The sequence below is a fragment of the Dasypus novemcinctus genome, chromosome X, assembly GCF_030445035.2.
Source record: "Dasypus novemcinctus isolate mDasNov1 chromosome X, mDasNov1.1.hap2, whole genome shotgun sequence".
Taxonomy (NCBI): domain Eukaryota; kingdom Metazoa; phylum Chordata; class Mammalia; order Cingulata; family Dasypodidae; genus Dasypus; species Dasypus novemcinctus.
In genome coordinates, this window is record NC_080704.1 from 25,036,028 (window position 1) to 25,060,536 (window position 24,509).

Consider the following 24,509-nt stretch of genomic DNA (forward strand, 5'->3'; position numbering starts at 1 on the left):
GGTGTGCTTTTAAATAGTGAGTGCTGAGGGGACATGAGCAGGCATCAATAAAGCCTACTGGAAGGAAGCACCATGATTAGAATAAATAAAAATTCTAGGTTTATATTTACCAAATCCATTACGTCTACCCACAAATGCATAGTTTTCTTTAGTGTTCAGAGTTTGGAATAAATTTTCTCTAATTTTAATGTTACAAATATACATATATATTTCTATAAAATTAAAGATTTAGACCAAATGATCTCTAAACTTCCTTCAGACTAAAAATGTTCTACAGTTCTTTGATTCTGCTTATCATTAGCAATTTAACACAACTTCCACTATTGTGGTTATGTATCTGGAGTCTTGGAAATAGTCTAGTTGGGCTTTAAAGGTATTTATTCATTGAATTTATTTATTGGGTCCATGAACATGATTTTCTGATAGAAGAGTCAAAAAATCATAGAAATTTAGGAATTAATGTTAATAGCCATTAGTTTTACTTTGTCTTGAGCCATGTTTGATAACTCAAGTGAGAGGTTTGTATGTTTTTCCCCTAAAGAGTTCCATGTCCTCACTGAAGCCATTTATTCTCTATTGAGATATTCACTCAACAAGTTACTATTAAGTATCTTCTGGGGACTAGGCATTAGGAATATGGAGATCCTGGAGACATGCTAGCTACAGTCCAGCAAGTTGGCTCCTCATACATCCAACAGAAACTTATTCAGAACAAGGGATTGGGTATCCTTTCTGCTGACACTGGCCAGCTCAGCCTTTATCTGAGTTTCAGGTCTAATTACAGGGACATTAAAAAGCTGAATTGTTGCCAGAGGAGAGACTCTGGATTGGGAATGCCCTAGGACAACATTTATCAAAGTGGGTTCTATGAAGTAGTAATAGGGGTAATCATCCTCCCCTCCCCTTCCCTCTGTTTTAAAGAATCACAATACTCATCAGCTTAAAAATCCCAAGAAGTTCAACAAGAATGAAACCTATGTAAATAGGTTTAATCCAAAGGTTTCCAAACTGCCCCCTTCCCCACCTCCATGTGACAGTCTATTGATAAGGAATATATTTTGGGACCTGCTTGCCTAGAATTCATGACTGAAGAACAGTTGAAAGAACTTGAGGAGAGAATACTTGAGGGGGAACCTCATAGCTATCTATCTTCATATTTTTGAAGGAAAGCATGATTTTACTGTATTTAGGAGGAACAGAGGGTGTTCAGTCAGAGACTACACGACGAATATGTAAAAGATACATGAGGGAGATTTCAGATCATCATTAGGGAGAGCTTATTATTTACCTCTCTCTGGAGAGGGAGTGGGCTACCTCAGAAGAGAGTAAACTCCTGGTCATTTGCAATGTTGAAGTAGAAGTCTTGTTACCATTTGAAAGGGTTTTTGTAGAAGGAGCTCATGCCTCTAGAAGGGAGCTGAACTAGATGACCTTAAAGCCACTTCCAACCCTGAGATTTTTATGAATTTATGACTCAGACTCAGGTCTAGGGTTGCTCTTTCTTGATAAGAGCTTGAGATCATGGTGAGTCCAGAGAGTGGTATAGTTGTTTAATTGACAGCAAATCCTGTACATGTTAACCTCACTGGGTAGTAAGAACAAAAGAGAAACTGAGTCGGTGGTAAAACTGTTGTTTTCCCCATTTAATTTTGGGAGGCTAGATTTTTTTTCTGCAGGAAGTTGTCTGGTTTCTCACCTCTGGTTGCATTTTAAAAGGCATGCAGTTTATTTGGGGGGGGCATGCTATTTTTTATTTTTATTTATTTTATTAGAGAAGTTGTAAACTTACAAAACAATCATGCATAACATGTGGAATACCCATACGTCACCCCACCGCCAACACCTTGCATTATTGTGGAACATTTGTTTATAGGTTATGAAAGAACATCATCAAAATATAACTGCTAACTATGGTCCAAAGTGTATATTTGTTGTATTTTTCCCATAAACCATCTTACTATTAACACCCTGTATTAGTATTGCACATTTGTCACAGTTTATGAGAGAGCGCTCTCATGTTTGTCCATAATCCTCCACATGGTTCACTGTGTTATATGGTCCCGTGCCTTGTGTACTCCATCCAAAGTGTATACTCAGTGGCTCTCAGTTTTGTCACAGAGTTATGCTGTCATTTTAGATCATTTTCCTTACTCCAATAGAAAAAAATCCCATACTCCCCTATTATTGACTCTTAGCATTGATATAAAACCTTCTTTACCATTTATGGAAGAATATTATTCTGTTCATTATACCGCTTTCACTATAGTCCATAAGTTACATTAATTGTGTTTGTTCTAGTTCATAGAAGAACAGTCTTGTGTTTGTACTGTTAACCACTATCCTCATTCACCACCAGGTTCACTATGTTATTCAGTCCCTGGATTATTATATAGCTTCCTTTCAGTTGACAGTTATGTCCCTAGATTGCTCTTTTCAGCCACAATCACATTTATAAATCAGCCCTGCTAGTTATATGTACTCACTTTAACGTGTTACCATCACCTCTGTTCATTTCCACACATTTACAATGACATACTATTTTTAGTACTGTCCATTGGTAAAAGAGAAGATGCAAAACATCGTTGTAAGGTGTAGTCTTATAAAATTACTTTTTCTTTGTCTCTTATTAAAGGAGTGTGATTGTGTAACTGAGAATTGAAAGTTGTAGTGATTCAATCATTTTCTGAAATCTCTATTGCCCTTTGCCAGATGGACAGCTCATTGGAGCAGTCCCTCTTCAAGGACATTTCTTGCAGAGCAGTTCCTATAAGATTCCATTGTTCATCCCTTGAATTCTTCCAGTCAGCAGCACCGACTGAGGGTTGTAAATGAGTAAGTCTCAGGGCTGAGAGACCTGGAAAAAAAAATGTTACAGGCTGCCCTGTGATTAACTACTGCTGCAAAAATTAGCACTATGTAAAATTACAAGTTTGTTGCACTCTGCTATGATAGCTCTATGATTGAAATGCATAATTTTACTCTTACTCCTTTAATGAAGGTTTGCAATGATGGAGAAACAGTAGGAAACATTTTTTTAAAATGCAAATTACCTTGCAGGAAAGAAATAACAAAGGAAAGAATTGCCACCAAGGGGAAAAATTAAATCTTACGGCACTTTCTTGGGTATAGTTGAGACAAACAATTAGCATGTTAAGGATCGTTATGCCCTGTAATAACATGTTGCTTCAAAAATTTCTGTTCCTTCTGGTTATGGGTCCTGTCTATTTGCTGGGCGACTTTGATGTTGCATGTCAGGAACCAACTGTGAAATATTTTTAGCTTAAGTGCAAATCTCATGAAGAATCCTCATAATAAAGATTTTAAGTGGTCTATTATAATCCTCATCCACAGTTTAAATGACTAAGTTACCTATAGATTAGTCCCTTACGTGAAATCGTAAAATTAATTAATCAACTAATTCTTAAATCTGTCACACTATTCCTGTGTATTGGGCACAGAGAATTTAGCAATGAAAAAATAGAAAGGTTTGGCTTCCATGGAACTTACATTTGACAGAGAAAAATCACAAGACACATATACATATGGAAACCTACTTATTGATTACTTTAAGTATGAACAATATGCTTTGTGTCAGTTATCTGTTGCTATGTATCAAAGCCCCAAAGAACCATGTATTGGCTTATATGTCTGCAATTCGGACAGAACTGATCTGAGACAGCTGCTCTCTGTTCTGGGTAGTATTGGCCGGTAGCAGCTTCAGTAGGACTGGAGGATCTAAGATGACTTCACTCGTGTGTCTGCTGCCTCAGCTGGATTGATTTGAATGGCTGGGGCCTGGCTGAACCTTTCTGTCTTTCTTCAGAGTCACTTCACTTTGGGGGTCTCTTGCTTTCTTCACTTACCCCCTCCCTCTTGGGTAGTTGAACTTCTTAACATTGCAGTTGTCTTCCAGGGGAATGGAAAATGGAAGCTGTCAGGCCTCTTTAAAGTCACACCCTGCCACTTCCTCTGCCTTCTCTTGGTTGCAGGAGGTCCTAAGGCCAGTTCAGATTCAAGGGAAGGGGAATGGTTTGCCTCTTGGTGGGAGGAGGGGCATGTGCATTCAGGGGTGGGTGGAATTGTTGGTGGCCACCTTTGTAGATGATTTACCACATGCTTCTTCAGAGGTGAACAGAAATAATGTAGTGCCTTTTCTAAATTTGGTTAAGGCTTCACAGTCTTTGCTATTCAATTGTGAACTTGTCTGTCACAAAAGCAAAGGAATATGACTACCTTTGAAAACAGTGATCCCTTTTAATCTCTGCTCTAGTCCTTTTTTTATGACCACATTTGGGAAACAATTTAACTTCTAAGACTAAAGTGACTTTTCAGCAAGTTCCCAGATTTAAAAAAATAAATGGTATGCTTACTGACAAGATCTTTGCAAACCCTGCCATTGCTTTGGGTGTTTATGAATATAATATACAGCTCAAACAGATATAGAATTGTAGAAGTCTTAGAGCTGGAAGGGTCTTTAGAAATCATCTCTTTCACATCCCTAATTTTGGAGGATAGGATACTAAGGTCCATCAGTGGTCATAGTGACAATGTTAGAATTTATATTTTCTTTGTCCATTTCAATTAGAAGGGTATGTTTAGCTCCTTTTTTTACAATTTTGTGGATGTAGTTATTTGACTGCTATTACCATGGTTACTAGAAAACAGATATCTTGGCTTTTCATTGAACAAATTAAAAGATTATACGCTGAGATTCATTATTGTAACCATCTCAAAATTATGTATTTATATCATAGATCTCTGAGTTATGGCGCCATAGGGGTAATTGTTGGACATGAATTTACACATGGATTTGATAATAATGGTAAGTACTGGTTCATTTTATAAGCAGCTGCTTTTATAATGTTGACTTTATGGATATTAATTGTTGCTATTATCTTTGCATAGCAGTATAATCATAGATTGAAGATTATCCAAAGCAATATGATTGCTGATAGAAAACTTCCCCCTGTCTTTCTGTGATAACTTGTAATAAATAAATAATTGTTCCCATTGGTGACAGATGAAGAATGAAAAAAAAGACCCTACACTTTCAATGAAATTAACTTTGCATTTAGATCAGGTTTGCTGTAGTGGCCACAATAGATACAGGAATTGCTTTTTAGCTTCTCCCCTTTGTTATTTCTTTATTTACCATGTTGAGATTCTTCCTGGGAGTATGTGCTCTACTCCAAAGAGGATTATGTGTGCTGCTAAGTTAAGACTCACCAAGTTAGGATTCTGGAGCTTGGCTGACTGGTTCCTTTATACTATTTAAAGGATTATGTGATACTTAATCTCTGTTTTTCTCTATGCTGGTAGATATATTCAGAAAATTTTTAAAAGGTTATGCTTTCCTAATAAGGCATAACATAGAATATGATATGTATCCTGAAGACATGTAAGCAAAAGGAAAAAGCAGAATGTGGCATAACCTAAAGAAATGATCTCCCTTTGAGTGTCATCATTGTTTTGTCATCAGCATTCATTTCTCCTTTAACTTTGGAATATTATTGAAAAACCACATGAAATCTCTGAAATTTATGAATCGCCAGCGAATTGCTGTGGCACACACATCTACACAATGATTTATGGGCAAACGCAAAATTGTGACTAGCCCAAGACAACACTGTATAGAAGGGGGAACCTCTTTAGTCCATGCCTGTATTAGCTCCAATCTCCTTTCCTGAATGCCTGTTCCAGGGCCAGAGTCCTCTTTAGTTCTTCTGGATAATTCTTCCGGCAGTCCCACCAGCCTTTCCTAAATCACAGGTATTTTTTGTTTTGTTTTGTTTTTCTCCCTGGTCTCCTCCTCCCTGTTAAAATGTAGCTGTCTTGTAGTCATCTGACTCCTCAGAGCTAGACTTTCTGCCTTTGGACAATTGGTTTCTCTGATAGGAGAGTCTTAGCTCAGAAGCAAAATCTGGTAACTGTCTCCTTGTTCTGGGCCTTACTTCCTAGGAAATTTAAGTATATTTCTCTCCCAGAGCCTTCTGGAGTCTGTCTCAAAGGATGGAATCTAATGATGGAGATTTCATCCTGTAACCAATACTTAGAACAGTGCATTGCACATAAGTACATGCCCAGTAACTATTTAATGATTGGTTGGGTAGTGGGTGGAGGGGAGTGACCTGTGCTATTCCAGAGGGTGATGTTAGCAGCATCCAGTTTGCTGAAGAGCTTTGAATTGTTCCAGTTAATACCTTTCCTTAGGGGACTTTCTTGTAAGCTCAATGGAGAGTTTTCTGTATAATCAAATTTAAACTATACTTCTGATTCCAATAGTAACCTTTAACATAGAAGATGATTCATATGTGCCCCAACCTTTGTTTTGATAGCTGTGGAGAAAATGAAGCATGAATGTATAGCAAGAAAGCATACGTAACTCATCTTTCCAAGTTCTCCTTTTAGAGCAACCTTCCTTGTCTAAGTAGAACAGATGGGCCTTCCATCCACACTGATGGCTGTGGAATGATTCATAACAGAGGTTTGATGTGTCTTTCGGCTCCTGGCAACTGGGAAGAAACAGGTTCCTGTAGGGCTGAGTCAAGGTCCATGCTTGTGTGGTGAGAACTGTGTGAATGACTCAAGGGGCTAATGCAGTGGTCATGTGGAATTTCACTGGTAACAATGCTCCGATTCTCTCAGGGGCTTCCTGAATGAAGCAATTTCATTTCATAATCCAGAGAACGTTTTGGGTCAGATTAGGTGAACGCAAATAAACCAAGACTGGATAAGACTGGTATTTGTGATAAATTGATGAATCTTTTAAAAATGCTCTTTGTCCCTTAGCAGGAAAGAACTTCCCCAGTTCTCTTTCTCCAGGTCCTCTTTTTGCATTTCACCTGCGACATGACTTTGGCATTAATGTAGGAGCTGCTCCCAGGAGGCGTGCTCCTTACTTCTGTGACTGCTTCTTGAAGGCTTGTTGAAGTGAGGGAGAGGACAGGTGAGGACTTTACTTTCTGTAAATAACAAATATCATTTTGACTTTCCTTCTTGCTAGGTAGAAAATTTGATAAAAATGGAAACCTGGATCCTTGGTGGTCTTTTGAATCAGAAGAAAAGTTTAAAGAAAAAACAAAGTGTATGATTAACCAGTATAGCAACTATTATTGGAAGAAAGCTGGCTTAAATGTGAGTACAACTGTGGGTAAGGAGACACCTTACAGGTCACATCTCATCATCTGGACATTAGCTTACTTACTTTATTTATTTTTAATTGTATTTTTTGAAGATACATAGATCACGAAAAATGTTACATTCAAAAAATTTAAGAGGCTCTCATATACCCCCCAAATCCCCGTCACCCCAATCCTCCCACATCAACAACCTCTTTCATCATCATGACACATTCATTGCATTTGGTGAATACGTTTTGGAGCACTACTGTACCACATGGATAATAGTTTACATTGTAGTTTACACTCTCCCCCAATACATTCGGTGTGTTATGGCAGGATATATAATGTCCTGCATCTGTCCCTGCAGTATCATTTAGGACAATTCAAAGTCCTGAAAATGCTCCCATATCACATCTCTTCTTCCCTCTCCCGCCCTCAGCAACTACTGTGGCCACTTTCTCCACATCAGTACTACAATTTCTTCCATTACTAGTCACAGTAGTTCCATAGTAGAATATCAGTAAGTCCACTCTAATCCATACTCTATTCCTCCATTCTGTGGACCCTGGGATGGTGATGTCCACTCCACCTCTATATTGAGAGGGGGCTTAGATTCCACATGGATGATGAATGCAGTTCTCCTGCTTGCAGTGGTAAGCACTCTCGGTTCCCTGGTACGGTGGTTGACCATCTTCACCTCCCCGTTAGCTGACCTGGGTAAGTTCAATGAATCAGAGGGTAGGAGTTGCAACTCTGCTGAGGCTCAGGGCCCAGCTGGCACATGGACAGTCCAGAAATTCAAGTCTCCTGAGTATGCACCAACCCTAGCACCAACCACAGGTTCAGTAAAAGTGACAGAAGAGGCATGTGTAGAAAGGTCACATCTGAGTCCAACTTCATCACACTCAGGAACACAAACTCCAAAGTAGGGCCAGCTGACATGGCATTGAACTCCAGAGTCATCTGCCATGACCCTAGCACCTGTGTGTTTCTGTAGCCTTCAGGAGAACAAGTACCTGGGGTTGTATCTTCTTTGTCTCTGGGACCCTCCTCAGATGTGCATAAGTGTGACCTTTCTGATGACATACCGACTCTGTTTTGGAGACTCAGCCACATAAACTCATTTGTCCTTTCCATTTCCCCCTTTTATTCAAGGCAAAAGGCAATTTTTAACACCAAATTTTATGTGAATGCTGAGATATTCTGCTGGCCTGAACTGACCCTTTTATTCAAGGTCTTTTTCTAGTTACATCATCAGCTGGTGCTTGGTAGTAATCCCTTGGCTCCAGGGAGATTCATCCCTGAGAGTCATGGACATTAGCTTACTTTAGACCAATGGTTTGTAAAGTGTGGTCCATGGACCCAGTAGCACTGACTTCCCCTGGGGACTTGAGAGACATGCCAGTTCTCAGGCCCTATCCCAGACCAGTTGAATCAGAAGCTGTGTTTTAACAAGCCCTCAGGTGTTTTTGATACAAGCTAAAGTTTGAGAATGACTGACCCAAACATTAGTTTGTTTTCCTACATCCAGATTTTTCTACTGCATAGATAAACAATAAAATTTGTATAAATCTCCTACATCCCATATCATTCTTTGAAATTTCCTTCCAAACTACCTCTCTAATTTGAACTAATTGGTCCGAATTGGTTAAGAGTTCTGAGTTTTAGAAGTTTGATCAAAAGAAATGCATTTTAAAAATATATATATTTTTTATTTTTATTTATTCTCCCCGCCCCTTGTGGCTTGCTTGCTGTCTGCTCTCTGTGTCCATTCACTGTGCATTCTTCTGTGTCTGCTTGTCTCCCTTTGTTGCATCATCTTGCTGCGCCAGCTCTCTGTGGGCATGGGCCGTCAGTTCTCCATGGGACACAGGCCAACTTGCCTTTACAAGGAGACCCTGGGATGAGAACCCAGGGCCTCCCATATGGTAGACAGGAGCCCAATCAATTGAGCCACAGCCGCTTCCCAAAAGAAATGCATTTTTAAAATGTTTGTTTTTATATTACATATACTTGTGTGATTTTCCATAAGGGCCCAAACAAAACCATTTTATGCATGCTTTATTTTGTGTGTGTGTGAAATTTTGTTCCTTTTCCTTTTTGCCTTCATCTCCATTACCTTTTGCCTTCCCTTCCTCTCTCTGCCCTTACCTACCTGTAAGTAGTTTAAATAACCCTGGGACACTGTTGCCCATGCTCGTTGAGAGAGGCATACACACATATATGTATATACACTTATATTTGCAGTATTTATAATTTTAAAATAGGCTTCTGAATGTTGCCTTCTTACTCAGCAAAATCTTGGAGCATTCCATCCAAGTAAATTGATATAACTTCAGTTCATAGATTTCAGTGTCTAGGAGTCCATAGTGTGCATGTGCTATAGTCTGCTCAACTAATTTCTTGTAGGGGTTCTACTTTGTTTTCAAGTGTTTTGTCATAATGAATCCTGCTAAAATAAATGCTCTTAGGTATATTCTTCACATATTTTGTTTTCTGAGATAGGTTGCTACTTTTATCAAAAAGTTACGTTTCATATTTCTACCATGATATATGAAAGAATTTTTATATTGTGTTGTCATTTTCTTGTCAATTTATAAGAGCCTTTTTGTATTATATGTTAAAAGTTTATCTGTTATTCACATTACACATACCCCACCCCATTATATTGCCCACCTATTGGACTTTCTATATGGTATCTTTTTGACATACAGAATTTTAAAAATTTATATAGTCAAAGATACCTATCTTTCTTAAAAAGTAGTTTCTGCATTTTCATTTTTGGTTATGAAGGTACCCCAACATCTATGTTATACCTGTAACCTTCTAGCTTTTCTGGGAATGTTTTATTGTTTTTTTATTTTACATTTAAATAGTCATGTATGCAAAATTTACTTTTCTCTTTGAGTTTAATGAACTCACTTTTATTTTCTTCCCAATGACATTTATCGAAATACATTATTTTTCTTACAGAATTCAACTACCATGCTTGTCAAATATTAAAATATCATGTATACTGCGATCAATTTCTGGATAATATAGTCTATTCTACTGATTGATTTGCTGATTTCTATACCAATGCCATATTACTGTGGCATTATGGTATGTCTGACATCTGTCAATACAATTTCTCCCTCACTGTTCTTCTTTTTTATACTTGGCCATTCTCAGGCATTTATGCTTTTATATAAACTCCAAGATAATTTTATCCATTCTTTCCCCTCCTCCTCCAAAAATTCCACTGGGGTGCTAATTTAAATCGTATTAAATATATGGAATTGATATTTTTTAAAAAAATAAAATTTCATTAAGAAACCAGAATCAGTGTCCCTGACCATATCTCTATCTCTTTTATCCAGTGTTGTGGAAATCCATTTCTCTGCCCACATTTTGTTTGTAGTTACAACTGTCGTATGAGAAAGCCTAAAATGGGTGTTTTTGTGTATCTCTGCTCAATTCAGGGGCTAGCACCTTGTGAAAAATCATCTGGAGTGCACATTGCTTCAAGAAAAGCTTAGTGGAGGGGTCGTAGAGTGAGCCATGGGTCCAGTTCTTCATTCAACCCATAGTTATTTTTAGGAATTTAGACAAGTTAGCTAATGTTCCTGAGTCTCAAAGTCTTCATTAGTTTATTGTGAGAAGTAAATGAGTTTAAGTAATGTAAAGCCCAGCACAATGGCCAAGACATTATATGCTCAATAAATGGTAGTTAGTATTCCTAATAATTGGTGACATATTCATAGATACCCCATCCTAGGAGAAAACAAAGCCAAAGACTTTGGAGCTAGAAAAAAACAAAAAACAGAAGTTTTATTGAAGGAAGGGAATACATATTTCCTGGTGATTACTGTATGCCAAGCATGGGAGTTAGACTTTTTAGTCACTTAACTGAACCAAATTTAATCCTCAAATGGTACTGAAAAGTGTATGAATTATAGCCTGTTTTACAGATGAGGAAACTGAGGCTCAAGGACATTAAAGCCCATAGTAGAGTCTAGATTGGAGTCTAGGTTTGTATGACTCCAAAGTCCATGCTGTTCCCTTGCATCATGCTCTGGTTCTCTCATCTTGTTCCTTTCACACCTGGGTGATGGGTGGGTAGACTCCTCTGCAACATTCATTTTGGCCAAAGCATCACATGTTGAAACTTAATTCTGACAGATGCGTGCCTTTGTCAAAAGGTTAGTAGAGAAGGTATGCCTGTCTCAGTACAAAGCCACTCAACCACCAGAAACCACTTCAGTCTAATTCCCACAGGAGAGTGGATGGCTTCCTTTGTAGATATAAAGGACTGTGGTTTGTGCTTCTGGCTTCATTTGTGGGGGCCAGTACACTGTCTGAATCTTCCTTTGCAGTGAATTGGGAGGAGCCCAGATGGGGCACCATAGAAGAAGACTGTCAGCAGCAGTTGGGTCCTGAGAGGCCAAACCTAAGGCCATGTGGTGTGCCCAGGCAGTCTAGAGTAGTAGGAGCCAAAGTGGTACACCTCCTCCAAAAGCCTCTACTTTAGATAATGCTTAGAGTCAAAAGCAAGGAGTTTAAATGCAAGCATGAGTGGGTGTAAACAGAAGTGTTAAGAGGAGTTGAGAATTGAGAAAGTAGCATATCATGGAGTAAAGGCTCTGGAGACAGACTGCTTGGGTTTGATTCTCTGTAAAATGTAGGCAGTCTGCTTAATCACTGTCTTATGTCAGGTTCACTAGAAGCAGAGCCCAAGAAGGGGCTTCTTAGGCAAGTGATTTATTGAGGAAGTGCTTTCAGGAGAAAACTATAAGAGAGTGGGGGAAACATACTGGTTTCTGGAAAGTTAAGTCTTAACTTGATCCCACATGAATTGTACCCTAGAAATTGTTCAGCCCAGGGCATAATAGGCTGGGCTGTTCTAATTGCACAGTAGTCAGTTCCTGGAAGGTGGGGTATAACCATCCAGGAATCTCCAGGTGAGGTGACTCCCATAGAGATGTTACCAGCTGTAGGAATGGGTGCAGAGGCCTGGTGGGGAAAGTGGATCTGAGTAGGGTACCAACCACACCTGATACACACTCTGAGCTTTAGATTCCTCATTTGTTAAGGAGGAATAGTAGCTTTTGGGGACTGAAACTAGGAGCTTCCTGGGGTGATTACAGTGAATAATGTTTTCCAAAGATTTGTTTTTATTCATTAGTGTATGCTTGATACCCAGGCGATCAGACTAGCTTAAAAGCAAAGAGTTGTCAGGATCCATGGCTTGAAAGATCAGAGCAAGGTGTTCTGGTTTTCTATTGCTGCTGAAACAGGCACAACTTAGAGACTTAAAACAATGCAAATTTATTCTCTATAATTTCTGTAGGTCAGAAGTTTGACACTGGTCTCAGTGTGCTAAAATGAAGATATTTTAAAAACTTTATTTTTTAATTATCTTTTTTTAAAGTTAATAGATCACACAAAACATTACATTTAAAAATATATGATGTACCCATATATCCCACTCCCCACCCCATACCCCCATCAATTTTTAAAATTGTATTTTTTGAAGATACATAGATTACAAAAAATGTTACATTCAAAAAATATAAGAGGTTCCCATATTACCCCCCTCCCCCCGATAAGATATTGGTAGGGCGAATTCCTTTCTGGAAGTTTTAGTGGAGAATCTGTGGCCTTGCCTTTTCCAGCTTCTAGAGGCTGTCCAAATTCCTTGGCTGATGGCCCCCTTCCATCTTCAAAGCCAGCAATGATGGGTCAAGTCTTTTTCACTTGCATTATTCTGACTCTTCTGCCTCCCTCTTCCTCTCCTAAGAACCCATGTGATTACATTGTGTCCACCTGGATAATCCAGGATCAGCTCCTCATCTCAAAATCCTTAGTTTAATCACACCATGAAGTTCCTTTTGTTATATAAAATAACACATTCACGGGTTCAAGAGATTAGGATGCAGACATCTTTGGGGGACCATTATGCTCTCTACTATACAGGGGTTGGCACACTTTTTCTATAAAGGGCCAACCAGTAAATATTTTTGGTTTTGTGGGCTATAGGGTCTCTTTGGCAACTATTCAACTCTGCTGTCATAGCATGGAATCAGCCATAGATAACATGTTCATGAATGTATGTGGTTGCATTCCATTAAAACTTGATTTAGGGACACTGAAATTTGAATCTCATGTAATTTTTATATACCACAAATTTTCATCTTTTGATTCCCACCTTCTCCAACCATTTAAAAATGTGAAAACCAGTCTTAACTTGCAGGCTGTACAAAAACGTGCAGTAGGCAAGATTTGACCCCCGGGACTGTATTGGTTTCAGATACTTTTGTCCTTAGCTGATTTAAGATTTTGAAAAACAATCTTTAAATGTTTGGAAGAATTTCTTTACCATGCTTGACTGATTGCCATACATATTACAAACCTCAGCCTTGTGGTCTATACCACTTTCTATTTGATATTTGTTTTCCATGAAGACTATCCTCTTAATTTTTCATGGAAATTGCTGAAAGTAAAGTGATGATAGTTGATCTTGAAATCTTGTTTCTGTATGAGTGGTAAATTTTTGGAAAGACAAGCACAATGAGAAGAATCCTCTGGTCTATGTGAGTTAATCAGAGAAAGTAATCTGTATATTGACATTTCTGTTTTTCCCTATTAAACTATTGTCACTCAGAATATTGTTAACATTTTATTGGAGCAGGCTAATTGGTGAGCAAAAAGAGGTAGACAAGAAAGACGTGTAGCATAATAAAATATAAATTATTATATTCGGGAGTACCTTGCCAGGGTTAGTTTGGCATCTCACAATATATTCTGACTACCTCTGATTTAGTAAATGTAATTTTCTCTTTAAAATATGATACTTTTTCTTGCTATAATATTTATGCCTCTTGTTGAATGATAGATAACTGTGAAAAATTATTTTTTCTTTCTTTTTTACATTTGTTAGGTCAAGGGGAAGAGGACCCTGGGAGAAAATATTGCTGATAATGGAGGTCTGCGGGAAGCTTTTAGGGTAGGCACTGCTACATTTGCTGTGATTTTAAATATTAAACTATAAAACACTGTGTGGGTGCACCTCAGTTTACACCACAGACATGTTCTTGAGGTGTTAGATATTATGGAATTTCTGTAAATAGAATTGTATTTCCCATTGACTCTTGTATAAATAGAGCTGCAATTTCTTTTTGGGGTATAAAGTCACCTTAAAGAATAATATTCGATATCTAGAATTGTGTATTTAAAGGATGGTTTTCAGAAAATATGGTCATAATAATATCACTACATGTTATAAAAATCTCCCTGAGGCTACGTTCATATGAGTTTTCCTTGAATGTAACTGTCTCTATGGGCTTCTTCATAATTCTCTCTTAAAAGACCAAACTTCTAAATTATGGCCACAGGCTAGTGGTTTTTATATGCTAGGTCTGGTAAGAGTCAATAATAGTGTTTTCATCATCCACTGGTCTGTGGTTGAACAAGAAACATAAGGATAATGCGAAAAGATTTTCATAAGGTAAAGGCTTTCAATTTAAAGACCAGGCAATTATTCTGAGGTTATGTCTTTCCTGTACTCTTGTTGAAGTATAGTTTATAAAATGATGATGATCAAAGATGGTAGTTTTTCCCGTACTGGGCAAAATAAAGAATTGGTAAAATGCTGATCCCAAAATTTATTTGCATACAGCTTGCCATTCATTGTGTTAGATTTGTCTATACCCTGGTAGGAATGGAAAGAATAGCTTCTTTTCAGAGCTATTTAACATCTACATATTTTGGTTCAGTTATTTTGGCATCTGTTGGGTTGCAGGTGAACCTGTCTCACTGTTAAGCAAGATGACATTGACTTACATTTCCAGGTATTTGTTTCCCTACAGGAAAACTTGACTCATTGTATTTTGCACTTGGTAGAGATATTTTCAGTACGTCTATTCTGGATGAGAAAAGAGAAAAAAAGTCATTGCTGAGAATAATCTATTCTGCTTCTCTGACTAGGCTTACAGGAAATGGATAAACGACAAAAGGCAGGGAGTGGAGGAGCCTCTTCTACCAGGCATCTCATTCACCAACAACCAGCTCTTCTTCTTAAGTTATGCTCATGTGAGTAGTCTGAGGAAAGGGCATTAAAGATGGATCTTGGGACTTTAGCTTGTTCTCTTAATCAAGGTTTGGAACAAAAATTTAATGGGATAAATTTGGTTCTAGCTAAAATCTTACTTTGCTGATTATTTCAAGATGCTTTCCATCTTGTTAGTATTCCATGGGACATAATTAATGAACTGAATCAAGGTTTATTGGTATTTTTTTTACCAAGTGGGTTACCAACCCTACGGCAACCCACTTGACATTTCTCTGATCTACCTTGACTTTTTAATGTGTTTGATACCATTTGGTCTAGTGACTCATCCTATGGTTTTCATGGCCCTGCTCTTTCCTACTTTCTTCTTTTCCTTTGCCTCATTTGTGGATTTGCCTTTATCCTACCACGCTCAACCCATGAGGTGACCCTCAAGGCTAGGTTCCCAACTGTCAGATGAATATGAGAAGATTCCTGGAGCTGAAAAACTGCAAAGGCAAGGAGAGTCAGGTCATCCTGCTCTGAGTTTAGTGGGCTTTCTAAGCAGAAATTGAAAGGGATTAATATAGGGCAGAAAGGGGGATGTGTATCAGATAAGGCAATGTTCTGAGTTTGAGTCTGGCTCATGGGGCAAGTGCCAGTTCTTCTTCGTTATTGGTTATTGCACTGGTTTTACATCACAAAGGTATAGGCCCTGTTTTTTTTTTAACCAGTTTTATTGATACATATTAATAAAGCATAAATACATCTAAAGTATACAGTCAATGGTATGCAGTATAATCACATAGTTGTACATTCATCATTTCAATCATTTAGAGCATTTTTATTATTCCTGTAATAATAATTCTAAAAAACAAAAACAAAACAAACAAAATTCATCACCTCTCAGTCTCTCTGTACTCCTCTTGCCATACTTAGCTGCTCTTCTGTTTCCTTCTCTCTAGTTTATTAGTATTTACATTTTGTAAAAACAGTCTTATATATGCAATATCACCCATATTCATATTTTACATGAGGTTTCATTATGTTATATAGTCCCATGTTACATTTTTTAGCTTTATATATAATAGTTCTACTAGTCACAAACACTATTTTGTGCTCTCAGCATTTCCATTTATTTCCAAAGATTTACAAACAACCTTTTAACCAATTCTGCAAAGGTTAACCATTTATTAATTCCATGAGTTTACAAAATATATTTAGTTGATAATAGTGCACTCATATTGTATCTGTCCTTTTGTATCTGGCTTGCTTCACTCAACATAACGTCCTCCAGGTTCATCCATGTTGTCATATATTTCTCAACTTCATTTCTTCTTACTGCTGCATAATATTCCATCATGTGTAGATACCACAATTTGTTTATCCATTCATCATTTGACAGGCACCTGCGTTGTTTCCAACTTTTAGCAATCATGAATAATGCCACTCTGAACATTGGTGTTCAGATGTCTTTTCGTGTCACTGCTCTCAGTTCTTCTGGGTATATACCTAGTAATGGTATTGCTGAGTTCCATGGCAAGTCTATATTCAACTTTCTTAGGAACTGCCAAATAGTCCTCCACAGTGCTGTACCATTCTTCATTCCCACTAATAGTGAATAAGCATTCCTATCTCTCTGCATCCTCCCCAACATTTACAGTTTTTTGAATTTTTAATACTAATAGGTATTAGTATTAATAGGTGTCTAATAGGTGTGAACTATCTCATTGTAGTTTTGATTTGCATTTCCCTAATTGCTAGTGATGTTAAACATTTTTTCATGTGTTTCTTTACCATTTGTCTTTCTTCTTTGGACAATTGGCTTTGCACGTCTTTTGCCCATTTTTTAATCAGGTCATTTGTCTTTTTATTGTTGAGTTGTATGATCTCTTTGTATATCATGGATATTAAACCCTTATTGGATATGTGATTACCAAATATTTTCTTCCATTGAGTTGGCTACCTTTTCATCCCTTTTGCAAAGTCCTTTGAGGTGCAAAAGTGTTGAATTTTAAGGAAGTCCCATTTATCTTTTTTTTTCTTTTATTGCTCATGCTTTGTGCTTAAGGTTTAAGAAACTACCACCTACCACAAGATCTTGAAAATGTTTTCTTACATTTTCTTCTAGCAGTTTTATGGTTGTTGCTTTTATATTTAGGTCCTTGATCCATTATGAGTTAATTTTTGTATAAGGTGTGAGATAGGGATCCTCTTTCTTTCTTTTGAATATGCCTATCTAGTTCTCCCAGCAACATTTGTTAAATAGACTGTTCTCGCCCAGCTGGATGAGCTTAAGAGCCTTGTCAAAAATCACTTGACTGTAGATGCGAGGGTCTGTTTCTGAGTTCTTGATTTTGTTCCATTGATCAGTCTGTCTGTCTTTGTGCCTGTAACGTGCCATGGTTTTTTGTTTTGTTTTTAGGAGGTACCAGGGATTGAACCCAGGACCTCATACATGTGAGGCAGGCACTCAACCACTGAGCTACATCTGCTCCCCAGTGGGAGCTTTTTTTTTTTTTTAGGAAGTGCCAGGGATTGAAGCCTAGACCTTGTACATGGCTTGTACATGGGAAGCAGGCATGCGACCACTTGAGCTACATCTGCTCCCCCATGCTGGTTTTTGTTTGTTTGTTTGTTTGTTTTTACCACTGTAGCTAAGTAATATACTTTATAGTTAGGAAGTGAGAGTCCTCCAACTTTGTTTTTCTTTTTAAAGACATTTTTGGCTATTCATTATAGGTCCTATTTTAAAAGAGGTCTGACAACATTTTCCCTCTGTATAGCCTTTTTTTCCTAAACCCTTTCATTCACTCCCCAGTAAGCACAGGAGTCTCACCTGTTTGGGGTTATTTTATTTTTTTAAACTTCTTTTAGGTCTCTTTTTATTTATTTACTTTACCTATTTATTTATTTTTTATTTATCCCCTACCCCCCAGATGGTTCTCTTGTCTGTCTGATCACTGTTTGCTCACCTTCTCCAGGAGGCACTGGGAACCGAACCTGGGACATACCACATGGGAGGCGAGTGCCCAACAGCCTCAGCCACATCCACTCCCCACAGGCTGTGACATCTGATCTTTTAGGTGTCTAGCTTGTGACAGCAGGTGTGGCACCTAGCTCATTGTGGCGGGGTTTTCTCATTTCTAGCAACACTACCAGTCCTTGGGTTTGCCTGGTTAGAAAACCCGGATTATTAGGTCTGATTTGATTTTATTTTAAAAAATATTTATTTTAGTTATTTCTCTCCTTTCCGCCTGTTGTCTGTTCTCTGTGTCCATTCGCTATGTGATCTTCTGTGTCCGCTTGCATTCTTCTCATGTGGCTGTGTCAGCTCTCCGTGTGTGCAGCACTACTCCTGGGCAGGCTGCACTTTTTCGTGTGGGATGGCTCTCCTTGCGCATGGGGCTCCCCTATGTGGGGGACACCCCTGCGTGGCATGACACTCCTTGTGCGTGGCAGCACTGTGTGTGGACCAGCTCACCACACGGGTCAGGAAGCCCTGGGTTTAGAACTCTGGACCCTCCATATGGTAGGTGGACACTCTATCGGTTGAGCCACAACTGCTTCCCTAATTTGATTTTCATGTCTTTCTTTTTATGATATGTGTCCCCCAAACTAGATTTTTCATCCTTTTAAATGCTTTTCAGATTCATCCTCCTCCTCATTACCCCATCTTGTCATCTAGAAGCTAGGCCTTAAACTTTTCTACTCTGGATTATTCCAACAGCCATGTGGCAAATTTTCCTGATTTCAGCATCTTCTCACCACTGTCTATCTTAGGTGCCACTGAAATACCACCTTTATTTCATCACTGACCTTTTGAAAGAATGACTGTACAGTGGCTCCCATGGGCCTACCCATCAAGGCCAGACATTTTCACTGGGCTTTCAAAGTTCCTTTCAATCTGACCCACTAAACCATCTTTAATTTCCCACAGCTCCATAGTGGGAAATTAGCCAGGCAGGTCTCCTCACTGCCACCCTAAGAAGCCAAACCTGTTACTGTCTCTGAGGTTTTGCTTTTGCTTTTCCTTTTATAGTTTGACCCTTTCTCCTTCCAGGATATTCAATTCCATCTTCATCCTCTAGTATCCTTCTTGAGTTCTACCTCCTCCACATCTTCCACAAACTCTTCCCCAACAACTCCAGTTCGCATTATTCTTTTATCTCCAACCCCTTTTACTCTTACTTCCATTACCATGCAGTTGAGTACTTAATTCTAAAAAATTGCATGACTTTTAGTTTTATCCCTACTGCTTATCTTCTGTTTCCTTATATTTCTTATATAGCTCTATAGCACCCAGCAAAGATACTGGGTACATTAAAGACACTTGACATCATTAGAAGAATTGCTTGAAAAGTATAAGACTAACATAGTTCAACCAACGAGGCTTTCTTTTAGATCAGTACTGGGTCAGATATTTAAAATAAGTGCACAAAAAGAAATTTCTAGAGCAGGGTTGTCAAACTAGAGTCTGTGGGCCAATTATGGCCTGCCCTCTTTTTTTTTCAATCCCCCCCCCCTTGCAGTGTCTTGCTGTCTGCTCTCTGTGTCCATTCACTGTGCATTCTTCTGTATGTCTGTATTTAATTTTTATTTATTCCCTCCCCCTTTTGCCTTGTTTGTTGTTTTGCTCTCTGTGTCCATTTGCTGCACACTCTTCTGTGTTTTTTTTACTTGTCTCCCTTTTTGTTGCATTACCTTGCTGAGTCAGCTCTCTGCGGCACTTGTGGGCTGGCAGCACTCTGCAGTGCCTCTGTTTTCAAAAATAATATTTTATCAGAAAACAGCCATATTCATCCATTTGCATTTTGTCTATGGTTGGTTTTGTGCTACACTGGCTGAGTCAAATAGTTGTAACAGAGACCTAGGGTCTTCAAAGCCTAAAATATTTACTCTGTCCCTTTACAGAGGAAGTTTGCTGTCCCCTGCTCTAGAGGACAAAATACAAGAGTTCATCAGTTTTTACTAGTTACATCGTAGCCCACGGTATTGCTTTGCAGATGAAATAAACTAATTAATAATGACTTACTGTCATAATTTTGAAATGTCTCCAAATAAAATTCCAAGCTGTATTTGATTTATTTTAAACTGAAGAGGTTTATTAAAAATGGTAAGCTATTTTATATCATTAATGAGAAATTTATTTTGGAGTTTTTCTCACTGACAGAATAAGGAGATTTTCAATCATTTGCACATTGGAGTAAGTCTGCTTGAAAGGAGTAAAGTTATTTTCCCTCCCTGGGAGGTAGTAGAAAAACAGAAATGTGTTTTCAGAAATCTCTTAAAAGATATGTGGAGCAAAGATAATACTATATAATGTAAGAATATAAGAAGAAACAATATAAGAAATGAGGTAAAATTGAGTGCCAGAAACAACTTCACATTAACTTGCTTCTGAAGAAATTTAGGAAACACATTGCAAAAATGTTTTCAAAGTCAAATTCAGTACCACAGTGACTGATGGTTTATCTTCATCAAAAGCAATAATTCATTGCCTTTCCTACTTCCTGTGTCCCTATAGTTGCTGATACCTGTCAATTTTTTTCTCAGATAGTCTTCTCATTGTTTCTACTTCTCTCCATTCCCATTTCTACTTATTTAAGTGGATGCTTATTGAGAACCTTCCTGGTACCTATAAATAATCCTTTGATTAATAATCTAATTTCTGCCTCCTCCTATATATCCCTACCAGATAAATCTTTTATAAATATGAATGGGATCATTTTTCTACTCAAAAACAGTAAAACTGTGTTTAAATATAGTTTTGACACATTAACCTGTTGCTTGGGACTTCAGAAATCTGGCACCATTCTCTCTCACCTGCCCATTGCTGCCCATTATGTACCACACAGTCCAGCCGAAATGAAAACCTTGCTTTTTTTCCTTAAACACACCCCTCTGTTTTCTGCCTCTGTGTCTTTGCTCCCAATTCCTCCTCTACTTGAAATGCCCCCCCCCCCCCACATTCACGCCTCCTATTTCTATTCATATTTCAAGACTATCTCATCTCTGGAGACATACTTCAAATCTGGATTAAGTAGGCTATGCTGCAGAAACAACACAGTGGAAGTTTATTCCTTGTTCATACTCCATGTCCAACATGGGTGAGCAGTGGGGCTCTGCTCATAGTTATTATTCAAAGACCTGAGTTTTGGGGTCTTTATCTAACATGTACTTCCATGGTCACCACAGGAGTAGGAAATTGGAAATATGGGGAAAAGTACACAGGCCCTTATATAGCTAGCATCTTAAATTGTTCTTAAGGCTCTTCAGCCAGATTTTTAATGCTTCTGCCAGGAAGTGACATATCACTTATGCTTGCCTTTCATTAGTCAGAGCAAGTCATATAGCCACATCTGACCTCAGAGATGGGGAAGTGCAGTTCTAGAGACTAGAATGATGCTAGCAAAGCGCCTAAGCTCCAAAGTACTTCTTGTGACCCTACTTTATAATGGATGGTTGATACATTTTATTGTTTGAATGAATCTGGATAAATTTGTTTATTTCAAGTATTAATTTAATTGAATGAATACACTGTCAATTCCTGGGCACATATACTATCTTCTCTTGATTGAAAGCAGCACCTGTCTGGAAAGCATCCTGATTCACTTAAATCACAGAATTATTCACATTGGTAAAACTTTCTACTCTGGGGATTAGAATAATAGGTGTTACTACTGATGACAGTTTTATCTGATCTACTAAACCTGTTTGTCATCTATTGATTCTAAAGTTATTCTCCAGTATTATTTGGAGCAGTTAAAAGTAGAAAATATATAGTTGGGATAGAAATGTACTTATTGGGATGCTTTTCTCTTCTAGGTGAGGTGCAATTCCTACAGACCAGAAGCTGCCCGAGAACAAGTTCAAATTGGTGCTCACAGTCCCCCTCAGTTTAGGTAAATGGGCAACACCAGTTTTCAACTGTGCATCTTTCTACTTCCATCCCCCTCCCCAAGCATCCCAGTGCTCTACCAAATAGGCAGTTAGTCTGAACAAAAACCCATATTTTGAGCAGTGTGTTTGCTGTTTTGCAGACAAAAAACTCTTGCTGAACAGAAGCTAAGCATCTTTCCTTTGGTTAGTAGTAAGCTGCCTTAATCAATGTTCTCTGAACTCTTTCTATGGGTGGGCACTTGTACACACCTCCAGTATTGTGCTTCATTAAGAGATCTGTGAGGTCATACAAGACTCCAAGTAACACTCTTTGTGTCTTAGAAATGGATGAACCCTTTTGTACTTTGCTTTAAAACACCTTGAGCTTTATGTTGAAGACTATCCTATTTAACACTTCTTGTTCTTTCATACGTCAACCAACAAATTTGAACAAATGTCCACTTTCTGAATAGTATATTCACAAGGAGGATATGTGGTGATATTTAGCAGTTATAACTCATGTATAGAGTCAAAAGTTCCTCTACATTTTAGTTTTCAGTTGGACTCATATTTAGAAACAATTGGTTATATGTGAAGGGAAGAGGATTATGAATTGCAATCTTATTTCATAGTCAAAATGTATAAAACATTTAGTAAAAATAAAATTAAAGTTAATATTCCTTATCCTGGGCCAGGTTCAATAGTGTAAGAGAAATTGTCTATAGGAGGGGTTAGAGAATTAAAAGAGAAATCCAAGAAACCATAATAATTTACATTTTTTTCATTCTTTGCTTAGAATATATTATATCTGGATATCTTTATATTTAATGTTTAAATGAATGCATTAGCATATTACAGAAAAGTCATCTAGAATTTCTCATATATTTAAAAATCTTATTCCTAAAACCTTGCTTTAGAAATGCTTCAGAAATTGACTATAAATTACCCACTAGCATAAAAATCTAATCACCGTGTTAGAACTTCTCCCCCACTGGGCTAAACTGTCATGAAGGCTGACGGTCTATAATGGGCTAAAATGTACTCCCACTGACAAATGGTGCAGATGAAACCACATGGTAGATTAATTACTCAACAGATAAATTTTTAGAAACTAATTTCCTTTTACTAACTAGTTGCCTGTAATGTTGGATTTAGCTGATAATTTGCAGAGTATGCTCACTAATGATCAGCTAAATTCTATCTTTAACACTTGCCCAGAGTGAATCACACTATAAAATATGTATCCCTACCCATATAGGCCAGCTAAAACACAAGAGGTTATGAGGAGTTTTGGGATACAGATGCTTACATTCATTCAAATACCTGTAGGTAACAGAGTCATTAGGAAAGAAACAGTCAGTGACTGAGAATGCTGAGTCTTTAGTCAATCCTTTGAATGTGCAATTGAGTAAGAAATAGATGAGGGGGAGTTTTTCTGACTTTGGTTTTGCCTGACTTGTTACTGATGTCTACTTTCCACTGCACTCGAATATCGCAGTAATGATATTTGAGTGCAGTGGAAACCACACAATGGAAATATCACTTCCGAAAGGTAGTTATAATCAAAGTGCTGAGTAGGAATCTGAGGTCTTTACTGCAGACAGGGAACTTGCAAGAATATCAGATTTTGGAGCTAACTGCTTTTAAAGAATTACTCATCTATAACAACTAGATACCATTCATCAGTTGATTGTTGCAAGAAGCAAATTCTAGGTAACTATGACCCTCCAAACCTAATAGGAATTTAGAGAAAGTCTTTTTTTCTAGATTGAATGAGTTCTTTAAAATTATTTGGAAAGGCAACAACATGAATGACTCTTATAGACATAATGTTGAGCAAAAGAAATCAGAGACAAAGAGTCCCTATTGTGTGATTCCATTTATATGAAGTTCAGAAGCAGGCAAAACTATAATGATAGTGGTCAGAATAGTTTTTATTCTTGGGGCTGTATTATTGATTGGGGACACAAGGGAGCTTTCTGGGTGCTGGGAGTGTTCTGTGTCTTGATCTGAGTGTGGTAACATGGGCATTTCACATGAAAAAATTAATAAGCCCTACACTTAAGGTTTGCACACACTATTGTATGTAAGTTATAACCTCTATAACAAGGTAAATTTGAAAAAATAGTTAGAAAATCTAACTATTGGTGATGATACAGTTTTATAGGAATCTGATCATGTTGTTGAGAAATAATAAAGTATAACCTTGCAAAACTATCTAACGAGCCATTCCTGCCCCCTGCTTCTGTAAATCAGCCCGTGAGAACATGGCCTTGCAGGAGACTATCAAACAAATCACTCCTGCCCACCCCCTGCTTCTGTAATCTAACGAACCACTCCTGCCCCCCACTTCTGTAAATCAGCCCATGAAAGCATGACCTTGCACCTGCCTTCTGCTTCTGCAACCCCGCTTGCAAAATTTTCCCTAGCAACGCATTAGCCAATGAGCAAGAGCCATGCCAGTCCTGCATAAAATCCTA

At 37.9% G+C, this 24,509-nt stretch overlaps 1 protein-coding gene across 2 annotated transcripts in view; it reads left to right on the forward strand.

The window, feature by feature from the left end:
- PHEX (phosphate regulating endopeptidase X-linked) overlaps positions 1–24,509 on the forward strand; it is a 241,879-nt gene that overhangs the window by 213,656 nt on the left and 3,714 nt on the right. For both annotated transcript variants that reach the window (XM_004450363.4, XM_071213373.1), the window contains exons 17-21: positions 4,755–4,822; positions 7,004–7,134; positions 14,041–14,106; positions 15,087–15,191; positions 21,976–22,052. In XM_004450363.4, coding sequence (XP_004450420.1) covers positions 4,755–4,822; positions 7,004–7,134; positions 14,041–14,106; positions 15,087–15,191; positions 21,976–22,052 — 447 coding nt within the window. The remainder of the gene's footprint in view (positions 1–4,754; positions 4,823–7,003; positions 7,135–14,040; positions 14,107–15,086; positions 15,192–21,975; positions 22,053–24,509) is intronic.